At 40.4% G+C, this 19,924-nt stretch overlaps 1 protein-coding gene across 1 annotated transcript; it reads left to right on the top strand.

The window, feature by feature from the left end:
* Window positions 1–1,093: 1,093 nt before the first annotated feature.
* Window positions 1,094–3,438, top strand: si:busm1-163l24.4 (uncharacterized protein LOC368754 homolog). Its single transcript, XM_049003235.1, has 2 exons — window positions 1,094–1,684; window positions 2,566–3,438. The coding sequence occupies exons 1-2, from the start codon at window positions 1,094–1,096 to the stop codon at window positions 2,713–2,715; spliced, it is 741 nt and encodes a 246-aa protein (XP_048859192.1). The 3' UTR covers window positions 2,716–3,438.
* The last annotated feature ends 16,486 nt before the right edge of the window (window positions 3,439–19,924 follow it).

Raw genomic sequence — 19,924 nt, 5'->3', positions numbered from 1 at the left:
GCAGGACGGCTCCACACTGTTCCAAAGAAATGGCGCTCCAGCTCCCTTCAGGACTTCAGACCAGCTGCTCTCACTTCACACCTCCAGGCTTGTGGGTGTGGTTCCCACTCCTGGTTCTGCATGTGCAGCTTTCATGTTCTCCCCATGTTCCTGTGGGTTTCCTCAGGTTTCCTCATGCTGTCGAAGATCATGCAGTTTGGTGAATTAGTGACTCTTGATTGTCCTCAGCATGTGAGTGAGTGTTTGCCCTGTGATGGACTGGCATCCCATCCAGGGTGTCTCTGCCTTGTGCCCTGTGCTTCCTGTGATGTGTCCCATAACCCTGTACTGTGGTTATTGGAATTTGTTGGATACTTTTTTGATATATGATCTTTCTGTTCCTGGGGATGGCTGAAGCTGGTCCATTAACTTTTGGCTTAAATATAAGAGTAGTGTTCAATGAACATCTAGAATAAATTTTCATTATTAGAGAATGGAATTATTTTGGATGATAAAAATGATCACTCTGAACTTGACTGTCCTTCCTAACATAAATACACTCCCTGCACAAACACACAGAAAGAAAAGGAAGAGATGCCATATATTTTCATGAATATTGTATATAGAATAATGTAAAAAAACAAATCTGTGCATTGACAGTACTTGTCAAAGCTTGTTCTGTCTAATCCTGACACAGTCTGTCTATAATTGCACATCCCTGCATGTTTCACCTGAAACCACATGATCCCAAACATGATTCTAAACAGACACAGTAATGAATTCTCAGTAGATCTGCTCTCATACCTTTATACCTAATTTCTATCTACTGTACAAAATCAAAGAGTAGGATTATAGTTTGTTTACAGAAAAACAATGTCAGTAACTGTTATTCTCATAAAAGATAAATAAATGTTCGCTTTGGGTACAGTTTGTATAATGTACTATTTTGTTCATAAATTGCAGCTCCACTGTTTGCCCAGTCTGCTCTTCTCAGTCTGGTCTCAGTCCAAAACCACACCTGCTGCAGTCTGAGAAGCAGGAAGTTCCTCCCACTGTCACACACAGACGACTGTGAGAGAAAACGAGACTGAATCCTATCAGTGTTCGTGGTAAAATGGCTGAAGACAGAATTGCAGTGGATGTAAACGAGTTCAGCTGTGCAATCTGTCTGGATCTACTAAAGGATCCAGTGGCTATTCCCTGTGGACACAGTTACTGTATGAGCTGCATTAAGAGCTGCTGGGATCAGGAAGATCATGTTGGAGTTTACAGCTGCCCCCAGTGCAGACAGACCTTCATACCCAGACCTGTTCTGAACAGAAACACCATACTGGCTGAAGTGGTGGAGAAACTGAAGAAGACTGGACTACAAGCAGCTACTCCTGCTGACCAGTATGCTGGACCTGGAGATGTGGAGTGTGACGTCTGTACTGGGAGAAAACACAAAGCTGTCAAGTCCTGCCTGGTGTGTCTGGCCTCCTACTGTGAAACTGACCTGCAGCTTCACAACAAACTCCACCATGCAAAACAGCACAAGCTCATTGATGCCACCGGCCATCTGAAGGACAAGGTCTGTTCCCACCATGACAAACCCCTGGAGGTCTACTGCTGTACCGACCAGCAGTGTATCTGTTATCTCTGTACGATGGATGAACACAGAGGCCATGATACAGTCTCAGCTGCTACAGGAAGGGTGGAGATACAGGTCAGGCTAATTTAAAAGAATTTCCCCTTTCTATCTAAAACAATTTTCCCAAAGGGATCAGTGAAAGTATCAATTATTGTTATTATCTAAAAGTTAGTTTTAAATAAATGGATTTTGTCTTAACACTTGTTAGTGTAATTGCTACGAAACACTTAGAACAAGTCGGTAAAGTTGTTGGTTCGGTAAAGTTGTCATGACCTACTTGTCCGGTCTTACTAGCGGGGTTACTAGCTTGTCGGATTTAAGGTAGTCTGGGAAAAATGTAGGTGAACGAATATGAAGTTCATTTAAACTGTGGTACCTTACATCCGACAAGTTACCCCGACAAGCCAGTAACCCTTCATAGTACAGAAGAACTCACTAGGGCCACAGTAGTACAGGCCACTGAAGTCAGAGGAATCTACAGAACCCTGACCTCAGAATTCAAGATGGCCGTGCCCTTTATCAGCAGAAGCTAAAGCTGTAGTTTTATACTGTTTATTAGCACTTATATCTTAATTTTAGCTCATTAAATCAGTCATACACACAGTACTGTATAGCTGCTATCTGTGGATGTGTTGCTACCGTATGGTGTTTTTGGGTGCAAGATATCATGTAATGTGTTGTTACCAACTGATATTGTTAACAATGGCTAACAATTAGCCAGACAGGAAATGGGGCCCGTTTCAGCCAGTAGGATTTCTTGCTTAGCCATACAGCTTGTCGGGCTAAATATAAGTCAATGAAGAAAAAGGCCATTTAAACTGGGACACATTAAATCCAACAAGTAATCTGGCTAAACAAGAAATCTTGCTTTTTGAAACCGGTCCCTGGTTTTGCTAAATTGCTGTCCGACTGGCTGCACTGGAACGTGTTTAACTGGTCTGTGATGTCATTCCCAGCTCCGAGTTCCGACCTCCGAGGTAAATGGACTCAGCATAAGAGTAGTGGCTCCATCACCTCAGAAACAGCCACCGTCCTGGGATTTTAATTTCACACACTTCAGTGTGATAACAGAGTGTGATAGTTCTGGGCAGCCTGTGGCTGAGTGAGCTAAGCCTCTCTGCCTATGATCAGAAGATTGCCAGTTCAAGCCTGGCCTTGGTACATCTGGGGGTCCATGAGCAAGATCATTAACCCCCAGCTCTCCGGGTGCTGCTATAGGTGGCTGCCCTTTGCAGTCAGCTGGCTCTCACCGACAGAGTGCCAGTTGTTGGGGGGGGGGAGTTTAAAGAACTGTTTAAAGAAAAAAGAATAAATTTGTATTTTTATAGTGTATTTTCACAACATTACATTGTCTCAAAGCGCTTTACATTATCTCTGCTCAAAGTCCCCAGAGAGACAGTCAGAGGTGACAGTGGCAAGGAGAAACATAGGAAGAGACCTTGGGAGGAGCCAGACTTAAAGGGGGAGCTCGTCCTCCAGGGGGCTGGCAGAGAGTCAAATGATAAAGATGGCAAAATCCTAATTTATAAAGCATAAATTTTAAACGTGGGGTGGTGCAGTGGTTAGCACTGTTGCCTCACACCTCTGGGACCCGGGTTCGAGTCTCCGCCTGGGTCACATGTGTGTGGAGTTTGCATATTCTCCCCATGTTGTCGTGGGGTTTCCTCTGGGTACTCCGGTTTCCCCCCACAGTCTAAAAACATGCTGAGGCTAATTGGAGTTGCTAAATTGCCCGTAGGAGTGCATGTGTGAGTGACTGGCGTGTGAGTGTGCCCTGCGATGGGCTGGCCCCCTGTCCTGGGTTGTTCCCTGCCTCGTGCCCATTGATTCCGGGTTAGGCTCGGGACCCCCCCACAACCCAGTAGGATAAGCGGTTTGGAAAATGGATGGATGGATGGATCAGTGAAAGTATCAATTATTGTTACTATTAAAACACCTTGAGTCAAAAGCTCCGGTTTTAACATGCGTCTCCACATCCATCTTGACCATCCGTTTGTAACTGGATCTCGCTTTCCAAAGTAACTTAAATAAGCACGTAAATACAGTCGAACCTCGTTACTACGTACCCCGGATACAACGTTTTCACCTTTTCAACGTACAGGTTTCTAATTCCCGTTTTTAGCCTATGTATTATTCCAATAGCAGCCATTGTTTACAGCATACACCCTTAAAGCGTAAACTTTGATACAACACCCAAATTTCTAGAGAAAATACGAAAACTAACCATCGTTACAACGTACAGCGCTCTCCCTGTCCACCACAACTTGTGTCGCTACATCTACCTGTATCTACCTGATCTTCGCCCGACAATGCACATTTGTCTATTGCGTTGCTTGGCAACGCTGGCTTTATTTCGTCACGGCCGGACTCCGGTAATAACTGCAGGGCGCCCCGTACGTTTTTCCTCTTGTCATTCAGCACGTGTCAAAATGCCTCCAAAACGAAAGCAGATCAATTTACAAACGAAAGCAGAAATAATTAATTTGACCAATATTTCATTAATATTTTCAGGCCAAACGCCAATTTGGATGCAAATGTTTATTTTAAAAATCCATTTTGACCAGCTGTTGTGTATTTTCGTTGCCGTTTATCACCGGCTGGCACTAAGTAATTGTGAGTAATTTAAGGAAAATTTCAAGGATCCAAATGAGCTTTGTTGAATTATTTAACAAGTAATAATGTCTTTGTTTGTTTTGTAGTCAATTTAAGGGTCTGTTCTATTAAAGTTTTATCATTTACGTGGATATTTTGTGAGTTCTTTCATCCATCTTACACTAAGTGGTTACAGCGTTCTATGCTTTTAACGTACATGTTTTTGATATCCTGTCTTGTACGTAGTAATGAGGTTCAACTGTAACGACGTTAAAAGAAGGACAGGAAGAAATCAGAAGCTATTAGCACATGTTAGGGTAACTAAACCGCCTAAGATGTTTGTATGGAACACCTTGATACTCAAAATAAAATAAATAAGTATATCAAAAAATATAATAAAATGATAAATATTTCAATAATGTATCCTTTTATTTTTAAATAATTTCATAAAAGGGATTATATTTCATAATAACACTTGTCTTCCATGTACAATTTTAAAATTTACATATCGTATTAAGTTTCGTAATAATGTTGCGATATTCATTAGACAATCATTATTATAAAATATAATTTTCACAATAAAGTTTAACTTTTCACATTATCCACATGCATATTTATACTGCATCAGGAGGTGTTTTGCAGGATTGGCACTGCAGCCACCGGATAAAACTCACACTGTTCCATTGGGACTGGTGTGGTGCTGAGGTGTCACCCACTGCACGGCTGCACTCAGGTTCTCATCCCTGAGGTGGTTCGTCGTGTGGTGGGTGCGGTAAGGCACTGTACTCAGTGTGTGCTCCTTACCTCCGTACCTTACCTTACCTTACCTTACCTTACCTTACCTACATTAACACAGTACAAATGTACATGTTATAAAGGTCTTTCGGTACTAAGATATACGTAGATTAATACTTTTCTATTCAAGGTTAAAGGGTTCAGTGTTTAAAGCATTGTGTTGGTTGCCATAGGATAATATTTTGGCTTTTAATGATAACCAGTGAAGCTCAAAATTTATGAAAATATTAACAAAGAGGTTCATTGTTTTGTCTGATATGCTGAATTATGTCTGACTTGGAACAAATGAAGTAAAAGTAGTCAGGGCTGGAGTGGGACTGAATATCTAACCAGGAATTCAAGCCCCCGGACAGCCCAATATAAAACGATATAAACAATTACACTGTTATTATATGTTTCTATTCACACATCCATTTGCTAGGCTACTGAACACACATTCTTACCTACATGCTTTAATTTTACATTATTGTAAATTTTTACCTGCACATTTCACTAATATTAATAACGCGTGGAGCAGCTTTGACATAAATAATGAAGCTTCGTCTCAGTGCCTGTCCTTCTGTCTCTTCCCCATGTGGCCAGCAGCCATCGCTGTCCATCCCCTTGAAAAGGGGTGGTGTGCTACGGGGAGAAAGCGGGACCGAACTCTTTGTGAATCCAGATCCGACCCGATGGGTCGCTGCATGAATTGTACTGAATAAAAGTATCTTTGTAATTGTAGCTGCAGTCTGGTGGTGATCTGTTCTCCTTTCACAGCCTCTGACGCTACTGTAGTTTGGGTTCATTACAATATCAGTTCGATGACTCGCATATTCCCTATAATAATAAGGTCTATATTTTCTAATTTTAAGTCATTTTTTTATGTTTATAACCTTAGCTCTGTGCAAACCATTTTGTATATAACCAACAACACAGTACAATTATGGTGGATATCTGGTTTATGACAGTAAAACAATGTAGATTTTATGTACACTGAATGTAAAATTAAAGTTAATGAAAGCAAAATTATAGAAAATAGCTGTTGTGCCTTCGTTTTACTAAAACATATGTTGGTACAATAAAACCATTAAAATGTTACAAATAAAGCATATGACCATAAGTTTAATTTCTGTACAGAAATACAGAAAAGAAATTGACCAGTTTCACTGAAGGGGTTTCTCTGTTATTTTACAAACTGTGTGTAAAAATATGTTTATGCAATGTAGTTTTGATAAAACTTTTGTCATTTAACATAAGAGGAAAAAAAATAATTATGCTGTAGTCAAATTGGCTGATATAAAATGGTTTAAAACTGTGACAGATTTTGCCTTTTTTTACAGTGTATACTTCCAGTCAGAAGGTACCACACCGGCATATACAGATGTCTGAAATAGCAAAGATAAAGGTCAGTGAAAAATATCCCTCATCTCTTTTAAAACAATAGGTAAGATGCTGTTTTGATATCCTGTCTAGGGTTGGATTGTAACAGTATTCACAGTAAAGGGGAATGGGATAAAGGGACAAACAGGGTGAGGGAACACCAGTGGACAAAGGGATATTTTTTGTATTTTCATTTTTTTTTTCATGTATAATGACACTGAACAAATAACCCGGTGCAAAAGACTTTGGGAGTGACCACAGCCAAAATAACAAACAAAATCCCCAACTATCAAGTGCGACCCACAGCTAATCTCACCTAAGTGCAAAAGAAAAGGAAACCAAAAGACAAACACTCCACCTCACTCCCTAACCAAATAAACAGAATCCAACACACACTTGCAAAACAAAACAGCAGTCACTCCCTATGCAGCAATACAATCACACATGCATAACTTACACACAAGTCAAAGCAACAAGGGGGCTAGTGAAGACGTAAACCAAAGAAAACCAAGCGGGGAGACAGCAAGCCAAACTGAGGTCGCGGGGGGGACCGGAGCCTGTCCTTGGAACAACAGGCGTAGGCAGGAACCAACCCTGGGCAGGAGTCAACACTCTGCAGGGCGCAAACACTCACAACTCAGATTTGCCAATTAACCTACCCTGCGCACTTTTGGACTGTGGGAGGAAACCGGAGCCCCTGCTGGAAGTCTTTCCCCATTCACCAGATTATATTGCCAGAAGACTGAAAATTAGATATCAAATACTAGAGTGACATAAAACAAAAAACAAGTTTGCTTGTAATGAGACGCAAAACAGAAGATTATCTCTTTTTATATTTTGAGAAAACATTTTAACATTTATCCAACCAGTCAAATGGTTTAATACTTCATACAGCAGCATTTCTAAACTCATTCCTCAGCACACCAGACAGCTCCACATTTTTGCTCTGTCCCAGATCCCTGCATGCATGAACCAAACAGTCAACTTTTACTGCTGTGCTGAGAGCTTGGACAGAGCAAAACTGTGGATCTTTGCAGTGGGGTCCAAGGACTGGGTTGAGAAACCCTGGCATAGAGGAGACTGCAGTGAGAGCCAAGAAAAAAAGAGATTAGAGAGGAAGGTAAAATGCTTCCATTAGCATGGCAAATAAGCTGCAAGTATAGACCCTGTGCTTCCATTACAAACAAAAAGCCTGTATGACCCTCCTAAACACACAAGTCAGATTAACTTAACCAGGGGAAATAAGCATAAAACTTGGCAAAGACTAGACTATGAAAAGGGAAGGTGAACATCATACTTACACGAACTTCTGCTAAAGCAAATGGTTACTTTAAAAAATGAATAATCCAAAAATAAATCAATAAAAATGAAGAAAAACACAATCATGCTTTGAACTAATACTGCAGTCAGTCCTAAATGGTCCCATGACATTCTTTTCGTCACGACGCACACTCGGTACATACTGGTTAAAAACCATTTATAATCCTTCATGTACCAGTCTATGATGGAGCACCCCAACCTGGGCCGCCCATCCAACATAGCAGATTTCTGCCCCCTGGCCCCGGAGACTAGCAGACTAACCTCAGGAAACAGGGAACCAGGGGGACATGGGCCGCTGACTGGATGGGCGACTCCAGAATGAGGTGAAGCAGAAGGTAGACTCCACAGCAGAGGACCGAGGAATGTAGACCAAAACCAGCGAACCTGAAGTGGCAAGAACACAAACCAGGACAGACATATAAAACCAAAGCAAAGGCATCAGTGGCACAGCCCACCAGCTTGTGAAAGACGCTCCCTGGCATCATGAATCCCTTAATCAAAAACCTTTGTGATGGCAACTTTGCCACCCAGGACTGATCCCTTCTAAAAACCTCAAGTTTCAATGCAAGGTTTCTGAAATGTTTTGAAACATTAGTCCATGTGACTGCTGTGGTATTGTTCCAGGCAGGGAAAACAACTTAGGAGAAAATTTCCGTGCATGTTGGGTGTTTGTGGTACTGTTGGGCTGAGGGGGTAATTGAGTGACTATTAACCTTTGAAATCCAATTATATTATTTAAACAGGTTAGTAGTTAGACAGTGTGATTTAGATGAGGATAAGGATGTTTTATTGTCATTACAAAACGTGTTCTACATGAAGGGAACAAATGAGGCACTCAGATCCGGTGTATTAGCAATAATAAAATAGAAATAAAATCGAAAGAACAATACAATGAATAATATGGTAACAATTAAAATTAAATATAATAAAGACATTAAGATAGATTCCATTAGGAGAATTTAACCATGGATGTAAAGTGAGCAGGTGTGAGTGTAGCAGAGATTACTGAGGTCTGTGTGTAATAAAGTATATGTGACACTGGCTGAGGAAGCAGCAACGTGTGTGTGTGCAAAGTCACAGTAATAACCTGCAGCTCTGAGGGATCTATTGCAGCGAAGCCCTGACATGTAACACTGGTGATGAATAGCAGTGTTAGATATAGGTATAGTGAGGTACTTATAATTATAGTAGGTGTAGGATCAAGGCCTGGATTAGATTTAGTTAGAAACATACAGGGCAAATCTAGATAACACATACACACACAGATTACATATAAATATAAATTTAGGGGCAGTGTGTAGCTCAGTGTGCTAAGCCTGTGATCAGAAAATAGCCCACTTTAGCCCAGCCTGGGCACATCTGTGGGTCCTTCAGCAAGGCCCCCAGCTCCCTGGGTGCCACTATGACTGGCTGTCCGTCACGGCCAGCTCACTCTGAGCAAGTTGGGGGAGGCAAAACGAAAATATCCTTATAGGGATCAATAAAAAGTATTAATTCTTATCCTACGGTCTGAGCATTCGGTCAATCCAAGTACAGAGAGTGGTAATGTGGACAATGCTGCTTGCATTTCCGGCCCAGCAAGGCCTGCTGCTGCTCCACAGCTATATATATTCAGCACTGACCTTTTTCCATTCAGTGGTTGTTAAAAAACTTTGTGTAGCCTAGTAATGGTGTAGTGCAATATTCTTTGGTTTGTAATATGAGGGATTAAATAATATCTTCCAAGTGACATACAGGCCCTCCACATTTTCAGTGAAAGGAGACCAGACAGCATGAAAGGTCTTCCTACATTTGCCTCTGCTGTATCTCAGATTTTCAATAGGTAACATAGAAAACACATCTTTAACCTATTGTCTGAAGGCAGGGGGTCTGGAGGACTTCCACTGCGTGAGAGTTGTTCTTCCACCCAGCAGAGAGGAGAAGGCTGTGGCTCTGGCCTGTGAGGTGGTGTATTGTTTTTCTGCGGGGAGATGTGAGCATCGGGTGAGACTCGACTCAAATGCAGCCGCTTTGAGACAGACGTGGACTTTAAGGAAACACAGACTACACATGGAACAGCAATGACTGAGCTGGGGAACGCAGTGAGGGCAGACATATTTATACACAGCACACTAATCAGCGACAAAACAGGTGTACAGGGTTAGGATGGAGAACTATAATGGGATACAGGAGAATTAGGAGGGTTACAAAGGGCCAGCAGCGACCCCTGCTGGCATGAGTGGGAGGAGACATGAAAAAATAAGAGATTACAGATCATGACAGGAGCACCAAGCACAGCAACAGTGGGGTCATGCTCAATTATCACACCACATATATGAGAAAACATTATGAAAATATGTTCCTAAAATTGTTCAAACATCAGCATGAGCGAAACGTACGACTGGTTGTATCTAGGCTACACTGGCACTGACAGCAGAGTGTAACAAATTACCAGCTACGACATATATCTGATGATTCAGAAGAAAGACAAGTTGAAGAAACAAAGTGGTTAATTGACTATTGTATAATAATCAAATCACTTCATAATCATGTAATACATAATATGTTACGATGGGAAGAGGGACAATCCAAGGGCAGCCTTGTGGTTTTTATTGCTGAGCCAAAAGACATGAATAGAACCCAAAAGGAGGAGGAGAGCACAAATAGGAGGGAGGGAGGAAGGAATAAGCAGGAGGAGTCGGGGAGAACCTACTAACACGGGGAGCAGAGAGGGGTCCTCCTCCTTTTTGGGTGAAACTAATTGCTTGTGACATGGTAAGAGGCAACTTCTTTCTTGAGAGAATTTCTTTAAAGGGCAAGACAACCAAAGCTGTTAATCTAACAGGAAAAAATAGCCTTTGTAGAATTCTATGTGAAGACCCTCTGGGCCAGGCGCCCTGCCACTCTGCATTGTTTTCTTTGCATGTACAACTTTATACTCCATAATTTTAATATTTTATCACGAAGCCTGAAGAGCAATATGAACTATATCATGCTTTAAGTAAATTGTCTCATCCATTATTAGATTTAAACACAGTCATAATCCACAGCAAACTGCACTTACAGCCTTCATCCTGCTCTTCAGTCTCTGACGTGCTGCATCTAAATGGGGACTCGTCAAAAAGCCAAGTGGAGCTGTCATGAATGAAGGCCTTGTTCAAGCTTCCCCTGCCTGACAACAGGTTAGTCTCTCATTTGACTAAAGCATATTTAACTTCTACAGAACTTTGCAGGCTCATCTAGGATGGAGAATTTCTGCTGCTGAGCGCCTTAGAAAGATTCTCAGAGGGAGATATGAGTCCTAGGTGCCTGCTGAGTACATATTCAAGACAGAGTTAGGACCGACTCCAAAAATTCTGCACTGTCTCCCAGATTGGGGGAAAAATTTGTATTTTACTGAAAATTTCATTTCTAATAGATGGAATCTGATTTACCTTAGACTTGGTAAGGAGTCATGTGGATAAATTTCAGAACAACAGACGGCCTGTGGGCTGGGGGGGACAGGCAGGTTGGCAGGTGGGGGCACGCGGAATGCTCCTGGGGGTGTGGTGGGTGTGCTTATATGATTTACAGGAGCCGAGGCTAAGAGAGGCACTAAACTGCACAAACATCCTCATATACGAAGTTTTACATGAAAAGGGGCGATGGGCTTGTTGGCGCTATAATTCTTAGCACTCTGACTTGCTCTCTGAGGCTTTGGGTTTGTGAGACAATATGAGAAGGGCAGGTGCCCTTTTGCATGGAATGTCTCCCATTCCTGTTTTTCCTTCTTCCTCTTTTTGTTTTCTTCAAGTGCCAACAAGAGAAATTAATATGACAATAGCAAAGCATCTGTAATTGCAACAATTTTCTGGAAGAAGGGGTGTGTTTTTTGACATAAATGCAGGGCTGCCAATATTTTTGGCCATGACTGTAATAGTTATTTGTGATTTGTAATCATTATTTAATTTTATCGATCCATCTACCTACCTACACTAAAAAATGTACAGTTGGATGGAATTAATTTTAAGACAAATGGTTACATGAAATTACTATCCAAGAACATTTTATTTTGTAATTCAAATTTTTCTTATTTTTCAAACCAAAAAGTTACAGCACTCTCATATAATACACTTCAGCCATTCACATTTATAAAACAATATGACCAATCACTAGTTCAACCTCCCAGCCATTTATCCTTCAAAAACATGGCCCTAGAAACGTTCCCACATTTTCATCATATCTTGTTTCCCATTTAGTCTGTCCAACATCTTTTCATATGAAGCTGCCTTAATCATCTCATCGGTCCATTCCTTTATATTGGGGATTGTTGAGGACTTCAAATGCCTTAATATTACCCTCATGGCAGTTATGAGTCCCACCATCACAGCCTTAAACTGTTTATTATTCACCTTTGGCAATTCCACTCTATCTCCTAGCAGACAGAGTCGGGTTTGCGGGGTAAAGTAAAGCCTAGCCATTTGTCCAGGAGACCAAGAACTCTACCCCAAAATGGATATACCTGAGAGCACTGCCACAGCATGTGTAAATAAGCCCCCACCTGCCTTCTAAAAGTCCAACACTGATCAGTATTAATTAGTCCAGTTCTATTTAGTCTAACTAGTGTCCAGTACTATCTGTGTATAATTTTATACACTGAATAAATTTACCTTTTACTTCCCTATATTTCCCCACTCTAGAAAGTATTCTTGACCATTCATCTTCTCTATTTTAACACTCGTGACTCAATGCCTCAGTTGCAAAAACTTCCAAAAACTCCCTCCTCCTTCTACATCATACTTACTCTTTACGTCTGATTATGACATAAACATCCCATTTCCGAATAAATCCCAAAGAGTTTTCACCCCTTTGGGTTGCTATTGTTTCCATACTTTTTCCTATTTGTATTTCAGGATTGTGCCAAATTGAGGAATATGGCTGCATGTAATGTGATACTTTAAGCTTCTTATGTATTTTGATCCATACATTCCTCAAAAAAGATTTTATCGGGTTTGTGTTTCTTATATTGTCCCTCCCATTGTGACAAAATGTGCAGAGGTTGAAATAGTGAAGTCAAATCGCTCTCGATAGCTATCCAGTCCACATCAGAATTCACATTCTTCCAGTGATAGTAGAGTTTGGCTATTACAAAGGACATGCTATATAATCTAACATCTGGCAATCCTAGACCTCCCTTGTCTCTGGGCAAAGTAATTTTAATCCTAGGTTTTTTCTTTCCCAACAAAAATCTTTTACTATACTCTCGTACTGCTTAAATATCCTTTGCAGAATATTAAATGGAAGCATCATAGAGAGATAATTAACTTGAGGCACCACAACCATTTTAGTAACATTAACTTTCCCCCCATAAGGATAATTTCAATGCTTTCCATTTGTCCATATTAAGTTTAATTTTGTTCAATGAGGGTTCAAAATTCAGAATTATTATTTTGTCAATATATAAACTCAACAGATTTAAATTTCATGTTTATAGTTCAATTTTATGTTATATAAACAAAATAATTTTTAATACAGTGCATTTTTTTATTAATTCAACAGCACCCATGTTCAATCTACTTAAGTTTGGAAGGTAACGCAGATATTTCTTAAGTGGGCATCCAGAGATATCGTCCCACCTCCAAGCACCCCTTTTCTCCACCAGTTCTGTATGGAGCTCGACAGGAGGAATGGAGAGGTAGAGAAAGGGGTTAGTCTCACACATAATGTAATGCAAAATAAAGAGTAAATACAAGTGCCATGAAGCAGAATTGAGCTCCAGCAGGCCTCGACTTACAGTAAAGGAATTGTAAGGCAGACATGCTAACAAAACAGCTTTACATTCCCAATTCCAAACCATTAATGGGCAACCTTAGAGTGACGACGGCTAAAAAAAACCTTAGCTATAAGTTGGAATGAAACATTGTGAAAAGCCAAGACTCCACATGAACATGTTCTCCCCTTGCAGAGTCAGATCACGCATTTGAAGTGTTCCCAAGTGTTTGTGTGTTTTAGGTTCCTGTTAGTGAGGGGTCCTTTGCCATTCTGTCTGACATCCAACAGAAAGTCCACTGTGTCTCTGCAACTTAAGCTGAGTCAGTGTAAGTGTGTGGCTCAGTAGCTCAAGTATTTGGGCTTGTAATCCAAAGTTTGCTGGTTTAAATCCAGCTTCAGATGGATAACTGTATGTTTATGGGCCATTGAGTTATGAAAAATAATCAATGTAGTGAATCACTATATTCTCAAATTACTTGTACTTTTATGAACAACACCATTTATTAAACAAACAAATCTACATTGGCAGAATGAAAAATTAAAAATGAAAATAAACTATCATTTAAGAAACTGTGGAAAACTGAATTTACAATATTTGTAAATTGAAGGAAGAGTCCATTAACTTAAAACCGTTTTTTGATGGATTCTTTTTTTTTTGCAGTGTATGACACGCTTGAATTCACTGAGCTCAAGTGTATGTGAGAATTAATATATTTACATCTAGCATGTTTCATGGCTTCACTGTATTTCCCACTGCAATGATCAGTTTCATCTAACTGGTGATGTTAAAGGCAGAGCTGAAATTTAGTTTAGTCATGACCTCAAAATTTAATTGAGTAGGTATTCTGTACAACCAGACGGAACTGCTGGTTGGGCTGGTCATCACCTGCATTTTCTAAGTGAGGTCTAAATGTAAAGTTTCAAATTGCACAATATATATTAATCTGTTTTTTAATGTTTTTACAAAATATTTTTTATGTGTTTGCATCTTATATTTTGCATAATGGGCTTGTACATTTGATTCTTCCTTGATTTTGGTGTAATGAAGTGTAACTAGTGAAAAAGAGAGAAGCTTTTGGGAAGCATTATTGAGCTGATTGTCCAGAGTCACTTGGGTGACAATTAAGGTCAATATAAATCACTTATTACCCACTGTAATCCTTTGTATTCCCCCCGCACAGTCTGTTAACAAAATAAGAGGGTTGAAGTCAAATCAGGTTAAAAATGTAAATTTGATCCTCCGCCTATCGCGGAAGATGTGTTCCAGGCCCATCAGCGATAGGTGAAAATCCACGATACAGAAAGACCATATACATTTTTTTTAAGTTTAAGCCTTAAAATACCCCTCCCACATGCTTTAAACACATGTAAACTCATTAAAATAACACATATCTGTTTAAATAACAAACATCTGTTTGTCGGGCTAAGGATATGAGTGACATAATAATAATAATAAAAATAAATAATAATATGTAATATATATATACACACACACAACTTTCTCTCTATATATGTAATGGAATATATAAAAATAAAAACATATATGGCTCTTACACATTCTTTTCATCCTTCTTCATGTAGCGTACTGTTGATTCATTCAAGCCATAATGGCGAACGCCGTCCGCATAACGCTTTCCTTCCCGAAGCACATCCAGAAGTTTTACCTTCTCCTGAATGGTCAACGTCTTCCATCGTAGGGCTTAGAACAAAATGAAAACAATCGGACCACAAACAATGTACGGGATACGCAGAGAATCGTGAGGCGTCGGAGGAAAATCCGCGATATAGTGGGGGAATCGCTGTAATGTGAAATCTGCCAATCCTGGTTTTCAGCACCATGGACAGAAACCTTTCGTTTATAGGGACCTATTATGCCCATTTTCACTGTTCATAATTGGATTTTTATCTTCTCCTAGAATAGATTCACCCTTTTAATAGGTGATATCCTAGAATCCAATATATTATTGCAGGGCTGTTTTCATTTGATATTAACCAAATGTGATATATTTATTTTTACTTTTGATATCTCATCCTTTTCCCCTTATCTGATAAGAGCCGCTGTCCGCTGAGACAAGCTGATGTATTTTTACTGCTCATTTAAAAGTGGGTGGTGCGGACTTTGTGTATTACATCACACTCTGAGACAGTCACTGATTGGTGGGCTCTGAGGGGGCGGTGTGACCTGAAAATCATCCATCAATCAACCCAGGATGGGGGGCCAGCCTATCGCAGAGCACACTCACACACCATTCACTCACACATGCTCTCCTACAGGCAATTTAGCAAGTCCAATTAGCCTCAGCATGTTTTTGGAATGTGGGGGGAAACCAAAGTACCCAGAGGAAACCCCACGACGACATGGGGAGAACATGCAAACTCCGCACACATGTGACCCATGCCGAGACTCGAACCTGGAACCCAGAGGTGTGCGGCGACAGTGCTAACCACTGTACCGCTCCTGAAAATCATGAACTATTTGAAGTATTTAAGTATGAAGTATTTTTGAAATCTTTATATAATTTTTATATTTATTAAATCAAAACATTGGGCAGTATACATGCTATAGCTACTTATTAATGAATAAGCAATATAATAAGATTCAATTTTGCTTTCACTACTTAAAGCGCCAGAACAACGTATTTGAAAAATTCAACAGCAATATCTCTTACCAGAAATCAGGAACAGGTTAAGAAAATCCACAGACTTCGTCGCGAGCAGTTTAATATACGAACTATTTCCTTCTACCCGACTCCACACACCAATAATATCACTGCGCAGCAGATATCGCCAGGGAGCTCGCGCTTGTGTCTAATGCGAAGTGATACGAGTAGTGTACTTCGATAGAAGCCCGACATTTCTACGGCTGATATTTCCAAACCTGAACAACTCCCAGCAGAACTTTGATGAATAGATAACATTAAGACCCCTCTAAAATATCTTTTTATAGTTTTGGGGTGAACCTCCCATTTAAACGAAGTACATCGTGGTGCTCATGAATTTGAAAGCCTAGATGCCTCATCTCGCTTTTCCACAATGTGTCAGCAGCGCCACCATCTTGGAGCGGTAATTAGACATAAACAAGCAACATGTCAGGGTGTAGATGGAAAGATCTTTTAGCCATAACTTCTTTACTAATTAACGCATTTATATCTTACAATTATGTAGAATAAATAAACAAGCCCACCACTACTGCCCCCCCGCCAAAGTTATGTAGTACTCCTGATAGTACTCTCAACAAAAACTAATGCTAGTATCCCGTCAGTGTCACAGGCTAGTAAACATGTTATGTATCTTATTTGACCGTACCGCAGATTTTTTTACCTGTGAAATGTGGTTCCCTGTTTTATAGTTTTAACATTCTTCATGTTGTTGCAGTTTCGAAAATAGTCGGTTCACTAAGTCATATCTATGAATCCTCTATTTCACAATTACCGTGCCAACATCGCGTATCGCCCAACAAGGCACACAGGGTTTCAAATCTATGGCGGTGCTGCCTACGCTACTACCAGTCACATGACACAGGAGCTACCGAATACCCGCCAATCGGGAGCCGGCTAGATCAACCACACCCACCCGTCACATAGAGAAGAGTGAGGCGAAAGAAGCGAATCAGTTTAAAAATGTCACCATTAACGCGGTATTTAGTAGTCTGGAGATATTTTACTTTAAGCAAGGCACAAAATAAAGTTGTAGTATTTGTAATAAAATTTGAAGATTAGCCATCCCCAAGGAGCTGACAGGAAAGCCAGGTACAGGTTTAGTCCTCCTTAATCAGCTTGTCGGTTACTAAATGTCGGCAAATAAGCTTGCCTTTTTCTGTGATTTTTTTTTCAGTTTAATTGACACTAAGTAATCTGACACCTGAGATATAACATTAGCAACGATGGTCATTTTTTACACTCATGGATTTTAACATTGAGGACGTGTGTCACATGTCATTTTCACATAGAGGGAGTTTAATTGTTTTTATCTGTGTATGTGTGTCAACATATGTCTATTTAGTTATGTCACTGAAATGTATGATTAGTATTGACATTTCCGTAGACTACTATGTTTTAATAAAAATGTATGATCCTTTGGGAGTTGGGCAATAGAACGGAATTGTAAAGTATCAATAAGAAACACTATTAATGAAGTAGCTGCCATAACCTTTTGCTTTGTATGAAGTGTGCATACAAAACACAAATAATGCAGTTGTACTGTTATGTATATAATTTAAAAGGTATACTTGCCAGCAAAAGATTGAGTTAATAAAATTAAATGAAAAGTATTAAGACCCCTTGTCATTCATAGTATTATATACTTCTTAATTTTACAAAGACTTTTTTCCTATCATATTTTTAAGTTTTTGAAGTTGATAATCTGAAAAACTGCTGCCTGGGATCAACTATCCATTCTTGACTCTTGGAATAGGAATTGAAGTTGAATAAAACAGCCTTACAGCACCCTCTTGTGACATACAGTAATATGGAAAACAGAACAATTACTAACTGAACGCAACATCCCCCCTTTACTTATGTATTCTTCTTCCTGCAGCAGCACTGTATTCTATAAAAGACACGCTGTCACGATCGTGGTCGGGCGAAGCGGCGATCGTGCGGACAGGCGTGGAAATAGCAGGCAGACAGGTGAAGTCGGGGCAAAACCAGGGATTTAATGGGCGAACGAGGACTGGAAAACATAGCACACCTACAAACATCAATGACGGACAAGGGAAACCGGGGAGACCAGGACTTAAATACACAGGACTAATCAAAGTAACTAGACAAAGCTGGAGACGATCAGGGAAATACACGTGGGTAATCAGGGGGCGTGGCACACACGAGGAGCGGACGAGCCGGGCATGACACACGCCTTACCTGTAACATTTCTTCCTTTAAGGTCACTACACCCCAGACAAAACAATAATGTAAGTTCAACAAAACACATTGTGCTTGTGCCTTCCTGTAACTGCACAACCTTTTCACTATGAACTGCCTGTTTTGCTTCCAACAAAAATCAATTACAATTAGAAATGTTCCATTCACTGAGGACCACAGTAAGAGGATCTATGAACAACTGTTATATATATTTACACTGAATCTCTCTTTTCCTTTAAGGTATCTCTTTCTAACCAGAAAATCACGCTCAGAACATGCATTTCATTTCTTTGTTTAATTCTGTGAAGTTCCATAGTCCTTGAGCCGATGATGGTTTGTGTGCCCTGGCTGCACAGCTTCCAGTTCCTTAGGCCATTCCAAGCTCAACTGTTCTTTCAGGACCAGTCTTTGGCAGGGCTGGAAATTTGGGAAGTCCACTGGGTACTGAGGCCAAATGGGCAGCATGCCATGCTTTCCCGTCAGCCAGGATGGGTCTCGATGGGTGCAGAGAATTTCTGATGCCCTTTTTGCACATGCGCTGGTTTCCACAGCCGCACTCTGTGCCCTTCTCTGAATGAGGGAGTGCGAGCTCCCTGTCTTGCATCACAGTACTGTTTCATGCGAGGTTGGCAAAGAGACACCCAGCAATGCACTTTATTATCATGTCACTTAATTATCACTTATGCCCCTTCAGTATCAGGCCAAGTACAAACACTACACAAGCAGAGTATTCTGTGGGGAAAAATTAATGTCCTCAACTGCTGAGAGCAGCGTGCTGGTGATGCTCTGTGCTCATTACATCTGTGAGCTCATTACTCTCTGTAGTGCTTTTCAATGCTGCATTGAGCAGCTGCCAGGATGTTATGCTGCATCTGAGGATAACTGTTTGTTTAGAAGTAGAATAATTCAGAATAATTCAGAAGATGGATACAGATTTTCTCTTATTAAACAAGACACTGACTCACTCATGATTGTCCAATAAGAGGTAAGGAGCATTCCTATTGAACAATCATGACTTCTAGCTTAAGTTAACTCCGCTAACTGAGAAATCCTGCTTAGTGGAACACCTCCCTGGTCAGAAGAGAACAACTACAACAACCAAGAGTCACTACCTGGCTTCTGGTTATTGTGCATTAGCTCACAGCTCAGACTGGGAGTCATTTCATAATGAATTGACTCCTCAAGACCAAGCCTTGCAGTGGACTGCAAAGCATCCAGGGACACTGCGCAGCACGTTAAAGGACAGCTCTTATGGAGTGACCACTAAACGTAAAAGTGGAAAAATAAATCATTTAAAAAATGTTAAATGAATAGTTAAGGAAGATGTAGCATTTGATTATGTCCATGCATTTTAAAATCTATTCAGTACAGGATCATAGGGGAGTCACAATAGGACATACTGTAAGGAAGGGGAATATTCTGCCAAGAAGGTCAGTGCATCATACGACTCACTGACAGACACAGACACACACAGGCACAAGGAAACAAGCAGCAGAACATGCATATCACATGCAGAGCTCAGCCATGATGTTAAGAGCACGACACCCTGAGCCAACAAGCCTGTAGGACCTAAGAACAAACATAGATTTGGGTTTAAAGTTTTCTATCTGGGATTTTCTTGCTGTTGGTACTACAGCCAGACACACTACAGTCTGTAGTC

Source organism: Brienomyrus brachyistius, unplaced genomic scaffold, assembly GCF_023856365.1.
Source record: "Brienomyrus brachyistius isolate T26 unplaced genomic scaffold, BBRACH_0.4 scaffold76, whole genome shotgun sequence".
Lineage (NCBI taxonomy): Eukaryota > Metazoa > Chordata > Actinopteri > Osteoglossiformes > Mormyridae > Brienomyrus > Brienomyrus brachyistius.
The sequence above is the reverse complement of the archived record's forward strand: the minus strand, read 5'-3'. Positions and strand labels throughout refer to the sequence as shown.